The sequence below is a fragment of the Lontra canadensis genome, unplaced genomic scaffold, assembly GCF_010015895.1.
Source record: "Lontra canadensis isolate GAN:19392208 unplaced genomic scaffold, GSC_riverotter_1.0 scaffold23, whole genome shotgun sequence".
Taxonomy (NCBI): domain Eukaryota; kingdom Metazoa; phylum Chordata; class Mammalia; order Carnivora; family Mustelidae; genus Lontra; species Lontra canadensis.
Genome location: NW_022631017.1, coordinates 7342911 through 7354084, shown reverse-complemented (window position 1 = coordinate 7354084; position 11174 = coordinate 7342911). Strand labels below are relative to the sequence as shown.

The 11174-nt window shown below is 50.1% G+C and overlaps 1 protein-coding gene across 1 annotated transcript; it reads right to left on the bottom strand.

The window, feature by feature from the left end:
• Window positions 1–711: 711 nt before the first annotated feature.
• Window positions 712–3662, bottom strand: LOC116870591 (trem-like transcript 4 protein). Its single transcript, XM_032862538.1, has 5 exons — window positions 3445–3662; window positions 2909–3253; window positions 2158–2197; window positions 1362–1461; window positions 712–778 (listed from the first exon to the last, which is right to left on the bottom strand). Exons 1-5 carry the CDS (start codon window positions 3494–3496, stop codon window positions 719–721), a joined length of 597 nt encoding a protein of 198 aa, XP_032718429.1. The 5' UTR covers window positions 3497–3662; the 3' UTR covers window positions 712–718.
• Between the last annotated feature and the right edge of the window lie 7512 nt (window positions 3663–11174).

Sequence of the window (11174 nt, the reverse complement as noted above, 5' to 3'; positions counted from 1 at the left end):
TTCTCATCTCTCTGATTATCAGCCATTTTGGATACATGTTCATACATATTATTTGTTCTTTATTCTATGAGTTAACTGTTCCTATACTTAGCCCTCTTTAAAATGAAAATGTCTGCCTGATTCTTATTTATTTAAAAGAAAAAGATGTTTAAGTCCTAAAGCTGTTAACCCTTTTATCTGCCATATAGGATGAAAATATTGTTCCTTCATGGTCATATATTTTTAAAATTTGTGTCATTTTTGGAAATATCAAATATTACATTTGTGTATGGTATGAACGAAGGATATTTCCCTTACTGGGAGGAAGAAGAACCAAAACTGACTGCAGTGGGCACTAAGACCAGAAAACCAGGGGATCTGTGAATGACAGAGAAACGGGAAACCCTGGAGTGGAGGGAGGGGCACAGGTTGGGGGGAGGATGCCTACCAGTTGGATTTGGTCCACTGGGTAGGAGAGGGGTGGCCTGGATGCACAGGAAGAGTTTCCCAGGTGGTGGGTCCCTGCTTTGTGGACATGGCGTTGGAGAAGGCAACATGGGGGCCCTCAGCTCTCGGACGGGAGGCACCTCCATAGGGTAGATGATAGATTCAGGTGTTAGGAGGTATCTTGCAGAGGCACAGGAATGGCCTTTCCTCAGAGGCTACAGACCTCAGTGGTCCTGATGGAACAGGAGCAGGTGGGGAGACTCCAGCCTCAGCAGGAAGTGCTCACGGACTCTCAGGTCTTTGTGGGGCTGGGGGCAGCCATTGCTACTACTCCGGTTGTACTGGCAGAGACCTGAGAAGTGGGGAAGGGGATTCAGAAGCATACCTCTTTGATCTGCCCCCCTTCTGGCACCATCCCCTTTCCACTCCTGAAGTCCCTCCTTCTCCACAGGTCCTCATCTTCTTCTCCCCGCCCATGCTTTCCTGTTCAGGACAGAATGAGACAAAGTCCTGGGGTGGGAGCTCTAGAGTGTGAGCTAAGGGCTCAAGTGTTGGGGAGACCCTTAGTGAGGACTTCAGGGTGGGTAGATCTGGTCTCTGATGGAGGGAATGAATACCTGTGCATGTGTTCCCAGGTGTCTGTTACTTCTGTGTGCACACCTGAGGGTCAGTTAGGGAGGATGCCTGAGGCCGGCCTCAAAACTGGACAACCCAGCTGCTATGGGTGGACATGACCCAAGGCATGAGTTTGAATGTCAAAGAAAATGGTGTCTTATAACAGCCAAAGTTGTGTGCTGAGATGGACAAGGTAAAAGAACAGTTAAGTTGGTCTAAGTTACAATTGATAAAATGCTACCTGTGTGACTCCTGGCTACTTCTGTCCTGCGGTGCCTCTCTGCTCCACTGGCCCCCAAGCCAGCCCAGACTGTACTCACCTGGGTTCTGTAGACCAGAAACAGGAGAAGGGCTGTCAAAGCCAGGATCTTGGTCACGAGGAATGCACAGAACAGCATCATGAATGTGCCGCTTGACAGACTGTGGGAGAAGGGGGAAGAAGGAGGGGAGGATCCAGGCTGCAGAGAGCAGCCCCTGAACTCAGCATGGGGCTGGAGCCTGTTTATGGGCCAGCCCCACCCTGAACTCACTGGGGTCAGCCATGGGGACCACGTGGAACAAAACCATGAGAATCCAGGAACCTCGGGTGGAGGGAGCAGTTGGCCAGGAAAAAAGAAAATGATCAGAGTTGTCCTTTCTCTGGGTGACACTATCAGGCTATCAGGGTGTGCCACAGCTCCATTGGATAGGGAGCGAGAGAAAAGCAGAGGGAGAGAGCCCCCAGATCTGGAAAAGTCAACTGGGTGGGGACTACCCAGCGGTGCCCCTGGAGAATGTCTGAGCCCCACAGGAGCCCTGGACCAGGAGACAAAAGACCAGGATCCTGGTCCTGTCACTGCCCTTAAGTGGTTGAGTGACCCCGGACAGGCCTCATTTCTCTTGCCTGTGACTCACTCAGCACTAATAGAAGTTCTTGCATTCCTGATACGCAGCGATTTCTGCTCCATTACAGGGGAAGTTTAGAGCCACTCCTTCACCCTTGCCATTCTAGCCCAAATCTGAGCTGAGACTTTGGGGCCCCTTTCAGACCCCTGTCTACCCCAATCTCCTGAATCAGAGTCCACACAAGTCATCAGCTTCCCACCCCCCTCCCTTTGGTTGAGATCCCAGACCTACCAGTAATCAGAGTCACTGATGAAGGTTGACGTGGTTGTCACTAGAAAAGCAAGTGTGATGGATGTCAACAGAGAAGACAGTAGCCGCCTAGAGTCCCCAGAGAAGAAGTCAGCCTGCAAAGCCTGAGAGGAAGAGGGGGAGTGGCCAGAGCCAGCCCTCAGAGCCCCCAGGCCAGGGCTGACTGGGGTCCAAGGACACGGAACTTCTCAGAGCTGGTGGAAAGATAGAAGCAGGGGCTGGAGGAGGTCTGGGTTAAGAGAGAAGCCTCATACTGGGTCCCGAACCCCCAAGGGCAGGAAAAGTCAGGACCACTCCTGTGGAGAGGGCAGAGACCACTTGTCCCAAAGGCATGGCCCCTTCACCATCAGACTTTCAAGACCCTTCTGGTCTTGCCCAAACCCAGGTTCTGAACAACCAGCATGTGCAGTCTGGGGTGACCTAGGCCACAGGGTCCCACACAGACACCCTGTACCTCCATGGAGTGGTCAGTTCTAGAGATAGGTGGGTGAGGTTGGGTCTGAGCCATCGTGTGGACTGGGGATCTATACCCAGTGGGCCCCAAATTAAGGGAGAGGACACCCAAGGATGGAGGTGATGGCCCGAATGTGGGAACTGGGGACCAGGCTGCTGACAGTCAGTGTGGGAGCGAGCAGGGAATTGGGAGGATTGAGCGAGGGAGATGGGGAAGGAGTGAGTGGTTTCACTGCCCCGGACACCCCAGGAAGGCCCCTTCCCTCCGCAAGGAGCTCACTTGAAGTCACCACCAGGCTGATGTTCCTGAGAATATGGATTTTCCCCTCGGGACCTCTGTCTATTCCACACCAGTAGTTTCCTGAACTCTTCTTCGTGATTTCGGTCACAATGACAATGAAGAAGCCCGCAGAAGGGTTGTCCCAGATAAAATGTGGAGGGTTTTGAGCCATCGCCTGGGGTCTGGTGCTGGTGACCAGCTTCGAACAACGACCTGGGCTGATTTCTTTACACCAGGTTTTATTCTCATACTCGCCTTCCAGGGGCTTGGACGGGCATTTCACAGAGACCACCTGCTGCCGCACCGCCCACACTAGCTCGCCCTCCTGGAATTCTGCCCAGGAGCCTAGAAAACAAGTCCTCGGGTCAGGCTAAGGAAGGAACACGGCCACCCTCAAAGCATGACCCCAGAAAGCACTTCAGCCCTCCCTGTCCCACCCTCCCATTAACGCACTGTGCCCTGTCCTCTCACCTCCGACCTCCCTCTCTCCCTTGCCCTGTCCCCCTGAAGCCACCCTCCTCCTGAGGTCCCCTTACCTGAGGCCAACAGCAGTAGGACCAGCGGCAGGTGGAGGGCTTCCCAGGTCATACTGTCATGTCCCCGTGCCAGGGTGCCTAGAGTGAGGGGTATGGGGAAGCTACAAGACAGAGAGACCCAGGAGCTGGGCCTGACTCTGCCCAGATGCCCCAGCACACGGAGGGCAAGATTGAGAAACGAGAGGTCTTGATTGAGTAAGAGTGAGGTCTGCAGGGCGGGTTCTGTGGGCAGTGGGAAGGTGGGGCCCCCTGGGGAAACCTGCAGCCGCTGGGGACATCTCCAGCATCAGCTTGGCTCAGCAGGATGGTCCAGGCCCTGTGGTTGCTTCTTGGTTCCCCCACCCACCCCACACCCCACCCAGCACTTATAGGGGAAAGCTAGGTGGAAATAAGGGACCACTCTACTTCTTTCAATCTCAGTTCCTTTCACTTCATCCTTTCAGAGGCCTGGCTTTTTCTACCCACCTCCAAAATCCAGGAGAGAACTGGCCCAAGGCAGGTAGGGACCCTTTGAGACCCAAGCTGCTCTTAAGTACATAAGTGGGCCCCAGGGAGAGCCGAGAGCCCCCGGCCTGGAGGGTACATGGTTGGAATGACACAGGCACACTTACTCATAGACTCTTATAGCCCCCCAAGATGTACACTATGAGCCTGGACCCCATTGCAACAAATAGGAACAAAGTAAAACACCCCCAGGCCGTCCAACCCCAAGGCAAGCTCCCCAACTCTCACTGCACCCCCTCATGCACCCCGATCATTAGCTCCAAGTATGGCTCAGTACTCAACACCCGAATGCCAAATCCCACAGTATTTCATGTGTGGTGGTCTCTTTCGTGAGTAGGTTTGTATAAGGATCGTAAGGACTCCACACGCTATTGGAGACAAAGTCCATTTCCCTTCTGCTCTGTCCTGAACATTGACTAGGGTAGTGCAAATAAACATGAACCAATGGGCTAAGAGCTACTAAGGATTTTAATCTAAGTTGAGCCCTGTAAGCACCTGAGCTGTCCCCCTTTGATGGTGATCCTACTAGGGGCAACAGTGGAGCTCCTAGAGCCTCGGACCCCCGACTCTGCACTGGACTCATGGCACTCTGCCTATCTCCCTTAGCTCAGGAGGTTTTCACTCTGAGCGCCTTTGACAAACTTCGTTCAGGTATTAGAAGGGAATGTTTGAGTAGTTTGGGTTCAGATTTTGAGGGAAATCTGTGTTTTCTGTTTTGAGAAGTTACATAGGAAGTATGAGAAGAGAGGGGATAGAATTTCAATTTTACGAAAACAGAGTAGGGGCAAAGGGACTTTAGGTAAAAAAGCAAAAATATATTTGCGACTTCAAGTTTACAAAGCCTGATCACAAGAGTATCTAATTCTGGGCGTCCCAAACTCGTCTGCACCTTAGAATCATCTCAAACTTGTGGGAAAAAATGGGTGGGGCTAATCCACCTCGCAGACCAGAGATCCTAGTGCAGTGTGGTGTGGCGGAGCGTCCGTGTTGGTGTCGCTCCCCATGTGATCTGAGTGTGCAAACGAGTCTGGGAACCACTAGTTTAATTTAATTTCCTCAAAATCCTTGTGAAGCAGTGGTCACTAACCCCATTCACTATAAGGAAACTGGGGCACAAGGAGTGAGGGATTCGTTTAAGCTTCCCTGGTGAATTGGTGGCATCGCAGAGCTCCTTCTGTAGGCGGTGCCGCCCTTAGGACCGACTGGGAGCGCAGCAGGAGGTGGGCCGCTGTCATAGGACTGGGCTTGGGGACCTGTCGGGAGCGACCCTGCAGTCGGTAGAGGAGTGCTTCGGGGACGGACGGGCTGCCCTGCCCCCTGCTGGCCGGAGAGCGCCATTACCGGGTGAGACTTTCTCCTGGAGTCTTCCCTTTCCCAAGGTCACCTTCTTCCTTTCTACACTGCCCTCCCTGTGGTCCTCAGTCTTTCTAACCTGCTCTTTGCTATGTGACAAGGAGATCCTCCCTTTGCAGCAGACAGACTCCCTAAGCAGAGCACTTAGCGAGTGGAGTCGCCATTTCTCTGCACTGTGGGGTCCCCACCAAAGTCTGTGGGGTCCCCACCAAAGTCTGTGGGGTGAACAACCTCAAGCAGAGCCAGGGGTCTTAGACTCGCCAGGGGTGCAGACAATGCACATCATCTAGGCCTTCAGACCTGTCAGACCTCAGTGGCAACCCCGGGGATGGAAACTGCAGAGACAGGACCCCCAAATGTCTCTGGCCCCCCATGTTGAGAAGGGTTCCCTCTTCAGAGGTTCGCTCTCCTAGGAGGAGCCTGGGTTACAGGACTCTGTGGGAACCAGGCTCTGGGAGATGGCCAGGAAGTGTGGGACTAGGGTTCACTGCCAGAGAATGGCACCATCGGTGGTCCTCATAAAGAAAATAGCCCTGAGTGTCCCCTGTTACCTCTGGAATCCCATTCTGTTGACCATCTAGACCTGCCTTCTTCCTCCAAACCCATGATTTGGGAGAAGAAAACTGGGAGGAGCTCAGACCACAGTAGTCCCAGGAAAGGTAAAGAAGGGCAGCTCTACCTGCCTCCTCTTTGCTCTCAGCATGGCTGCAGGGACAGAGGGGACTCAGTTTCTCTGACTGTAGAATAGGAATATTATACCTTTTCTCCCATTGATCCCTGAGGTCAATAGTTCTGGTAAACTTCTAATGGCCTTCTCTTAGTTGTTTTTTCCCTGGGTTTTCCTGCCTGGGGCTCTCTGGTCTGGGTCCCCTGCAGAGGTTTCCAGCAGCCCAGGAGAATACTCAGGGCCAGGTGTCTCTGAGTTGAGTGGATCCGAGCTATTTCTTTCCCAATCCCTCTGACCACTTCTGGTCCCCAAACACACACACACACACACACACACACACACACACACACACGATCAGGCTGATTACTCCTCCACACTTTCAGAAGCTTGGCTTTAATTCTGTCTCCTCCAGGGGCCAGGTACAAGGCACGCAGCCCGCCCTGCAGCGGGGGAGTCTAGTGGATTCTTGTCTTCTAGGTGGAAGGAAGAGGCGAGGATTCCAGAAACTGGAAAAGGCCTGGAGGGTTTGGTGACAAAGGAAACCATGTATTTGAAAGCCTTTTATAACTTTCCAGTCTGACACAAATTTGGAAGGGACACGAAAATCTAGTACCATTGATTCAAAGGTCATGTTTATCAAAGTTTTACAATATTCTACAATAGAGGAAAATACAAGTACTTTGAGGGTTTTTTCCCTCAATTACAGAATTTTTCTATTTTTTCCCCCATCTTGACCATGATAATGGTTTAAACACATGTCGGGGGGCACTCTGAGCCATCATTTAAAGACACGAACCTGCCCTTACTTTGACGCTAACAAGCATGCAAGTCTCCCATCAGTGAAACCATTAAGACTACTCTGGTGCTGGCAGAATGAGCGGCCATCGTTCTGTTGTGTTTAGCTTCCTACCAGGTCAAGCTTTCCCTCCTGTCTTCCTTCTTTTCCCCCTCAGGCTGCCAAAAACCCTTCTCTGAATGTAAGCCGCATGACCGCATACTGTCTCGATCTATTCCCTGTGTCTGGAGCGGTAGGCTTTTAGTAAATATTTGTTGAACGTAGTGTGAATGAATGAACAAACTCTGAGAAAGGAGTCCTTGCTTGACCAAACCTTGGTCAGGCTCCTGAACCTTCTCTTAAGCCCATCAGTGCACTTCCTTATAAAGACCAGTTTTAGGGAGAACCCTGCTCTCTCCACAGCTCTGTGCTCCTTCTAGAGCTGAGCACGAATTCTGGGTCCTCCAGGGCCCAGGGACAGCAGGTGCAGCTCCCCTTGTAGGTGAAGACATGGATATCAATATCCCATGGAGTTCCTCATCCTACGCACTAGCCGGGGTGTCTGGTAACCCCAGCCTGTCCTTAAGCGAAGAATCCTATTGTGGAGTTGGTTTAGCCAGAACGCTTCCCCCTCACTCCTGATGTTTCCTCTCACTAATTTTCCATCTCTTGACCCCCGCCTGCTTCCAGGCTGTATATCCCCACTGGCCTGTGCTGTACTCCAAATTGAGCCCAGTTCCGTACTGATGTCTCTCTTTCCCAAATGCTGTAGTTCCTCAATAAAATCTCTTTTCGCCATTTTAACTGCTGCCTGGCTCTGTTCTATCTTTGACGACTCTCCTTTCGTTGTATGGGGTTTCAGCTAATATCCTTGAGTTTTTCAAGTGGACAACTATACAACCAGAAAATCATGGTAATTTGGCCTATTATTTTAAGTTTATGTGTCCAATTTTATTCTCCCATGTAATTGCATTCGCGGATACTTCCAGAAACACGTTCAACAATACTTTAGACATTGAGCGTTTTTTTCTTGATCCCAGCCTTTAACATGACTCCTCACTAGTGCGATGTTAGCTGATTAATTCACTAAACCGTTTATTTATTAGGAAAGCAATTTCCTATTTATAGAATAGTAAAAGATGTGTCTAGGATGGACGTTGAATTTTACCAATGCCTTTCTGCAATCGATTAATATCTTCATATAATTTTCTCCTTTGACTTTCTGAAATAGAACCCAGCATTGACCTAACTTTGACAGACAAACACATTTGTAGTCACATAATACAAGTGATTTAGTCATGATATATTATTCTTTCTATATGCTCCTGTCTTTAATTTGCTATATACACTTTTTTTTTTCCAATTTTGGCTTTTTTTTTTTTTTTGGATCAAGCTTTTACAAGAATCTAAACTTAATCTTGGAAGCATTTCATCTTTTTGCTTCTTTGTAACAGCTCAGATTTGCTGAGTGTTGTCTGCCTAAATCAGAACCTAGGCTGATTTGTAGGTGGGTTTTCTAACACCCATACAAGTATCATCCATGGTTAGTTGTCAGCTGATGATTTTAAATCTTGACCTAATTCTAACTCACTCTAAAAAAAAAAAAAAAAAAGAGGGGAGGGAGAGAGAATTTCATTTCTGGAAGGTAGAAGAGATGACCCCCAAAGATAGTTACTTCTTAGTCCCCAGAACCTGTGAGTATTGTTCTCCTATATGGCAAAATGTGTGATTAAATTAGGGGTCTTGAGAGATGGTCTTTATCCTGGATTCTTTTGTGGGTCCTTATAGGAAAGAGAGGCTGAGACAATTAGACGGACTCTTATACAGAGCATGCAGTGTGACTGCAGAGGCAGAGATGGGAATGATGGGGCCATGGCCAGCAGCTGCTGAAAGAAACAAGGAAGGATCCCTCCCTAGAACCTCTGGAGGGAGTGTGGTCCTAACAACACCTTGATGTTAGACTTCCTGTCTCCATTTCTGTTAAATAACCCAATTTGGATATGTTTTTCTGAACATTATTCATCTGTATTTCTTCTGCAGAAAAGTACCTACTCATAACTTCACTCTCTTTTTCCTATTGAAATACTCATTTTCTGTCTTTTTTATATGACTTGTCTTTTTATATGAAATCAAATAATCTTTTATCTGCCAAATAGGAAGGAAACCTTAATTCATAGCTATGATTTGTTTTTAAATGTTGTTTGTCATATCTTTTTATCATGTCCAAGTATCAATCTGTATATAGAATGACCGATCATTTTTCCTTATAGAATCCCTGGCACCAGGACCATGATTAGAAAGTTTTGCTCTAAAAGACAAAACATTTATTTTTATTTACTTTTAGAAGTTTGCTGCACTCCTATTCCATGTCTACATATATAATTAAAAGTCAAGCACGTATGTTGGTTCTTGATGACAAATTCATTGAAGAGTCACCATGTAACCAGCACTTCTATAAATGTTTGGAAGTGTTTACTCAGTTATTCCCAGAATAATCATATTAGTGAGCCATCATTATCTATTTAAGAAAAGAGGAAACTCAGACTTTTAAAGGTATAAGGGTTTGCTCAAAAACTTCCTGTCCCCTGGGCACCATGGACCCATGCTGACTCAGCAGAGAACAACTCCGCCAACCCCAAGCTGGAGGGACATAGAGAGAGTGGAATGTGGACAAAGAGTGATCTTGGTGGGCTACAGGGAGGAGGCGTCCTTTCTCAGTGGTCAGCAGCAACCAGACAAAGGGGATATCGCTGAGGGAAGCAGTTGCGGCACACCCTCACACAAGGGATACACAGCTACAACCAGTCGGGGCCAGAGCCCTCCCCCTCAGAAGGGTGCCACCCACCTCAGCATTTTGTCTGTAGTTAGGTTCAGAGAGGAAACACAGAGCCCAGCCCAAGGCCAGGAAACAAACTGCCAGGAGTTCACCTCTGCAAGCACGTGTGGTTTGGTTTCCTGCCCTGATTGTGGGCCAGGCCTCAGCAGAAAGGCCCCATCAGAAGTCAGGAAGCTGGTCTGGTTATATCTTCACATCACCACATGACTTTGAGCAGGTCACCGACAGATCTGGGCTTCAGTTTCCCTGTGTGGGAGGAAAAACAAAACAAAATAAACAAAACAAAACCGGCTCCCTCCCAAACCCCACCGTGGCGTTAGGAGAGAGAGCACACACAAACACACTGGGTAAACGACTCATGCAGCTGCATAGCAGGCATCGGCCCGAGCTTCCCTTCTGACTCCACAAGTCCATCCTGCTTCTCCCCAGGGGTCTCTAGGCAAGAGAGCCCATGGCCCTCCTGTGTCCCTCCTCTTCTTGTCTGTCCTTTTGCCCTTATCCTCAGTCTCTGCTCACTTCCACTCCAAGGAGCAGGGCTCTGCACCCAGACAGAGTGGGGAGCAAGAGTCAGGGGCTCGGGAGGGGTGGTGGGGGTGGCAACAGGGGACTTGCAACCAATACCCTCTTCAGTCATGAGCTCTTGGGGGGCTCCAGGCAGCAGCTGCTAGACCAGCAGAGCCCCGGGTGGTCACGGAAGGACTTACATGTCAGCTCAGGGCGAGGTGCCCTGACTCCCCAACCCCCACCTTCTGTTGTTTTATAGAAAATCTTTTTGTAAAGTGCATCATTTTTTAAAGTGCCAACATTCACTAAAGAAAGATGCAGAGTCCTGCTTCTGTGTAGCAATTACGCAACCAGCGCTCTAGTGCCCACAGGGGGCAGGAGTTGAGGATTTAGATATGATTGGTGCTCCACCCTCCTCCCTTTGACCTGTCCCTGCCACCAACAGGGCTCTCTTTGCTCCCAGTCTCACTCTGCCCTGCTTTGCCAGGGACCCTCCCTGCACTCTTACTGGCACTGAAACTCCGCCTACTCTCCTCTCCCCTCCAGCACCCATAAAACCTCCCAGGGTGGAAACATGTCACTGACTCACCAGGCTGGACTGCGCATGAGGTTTCTGACCACTCTCAGGACCAGTGGGGTTTAGGGTTTTTGCCCAGACCTCTGAGTTCCCCTGAGATTGTCACCTACCCTCAGTGTGGCTTGCCCTGGAGAGGAGGGCAAAGCCAGGGTCCTGCAAAGAAGAGGCAGTGAACAGAGAGAGGCAGGTGGGAAGCCCGTTACTTGACCACAGCTTCCTCCTGGCCATCCCAGCTCCTCCGCCGAGGGCAGCCCTGATGGGGAAAGGGTAGCTGGGCACGGAGGAAAGGAGCAGCTGCTAGGGAGACCCAGGAGCCATGCACCAATCAGGGCTATTGCCTCCACGTCCGGATTCGCAACTGCTCCTGGAGGTCCCAGCTTCCCTCTGCCTGCAGTCAGCCCTTCCCAGCTCTCCCACTTCCCAGCCTGGCCTTGGCCTTTCTCATTTTGTCTATCTCAGAAGCGCTGGAAGAACTAAGCAGAGTCAGACCAGCTCCCGGTTTCCTCACCCCAGG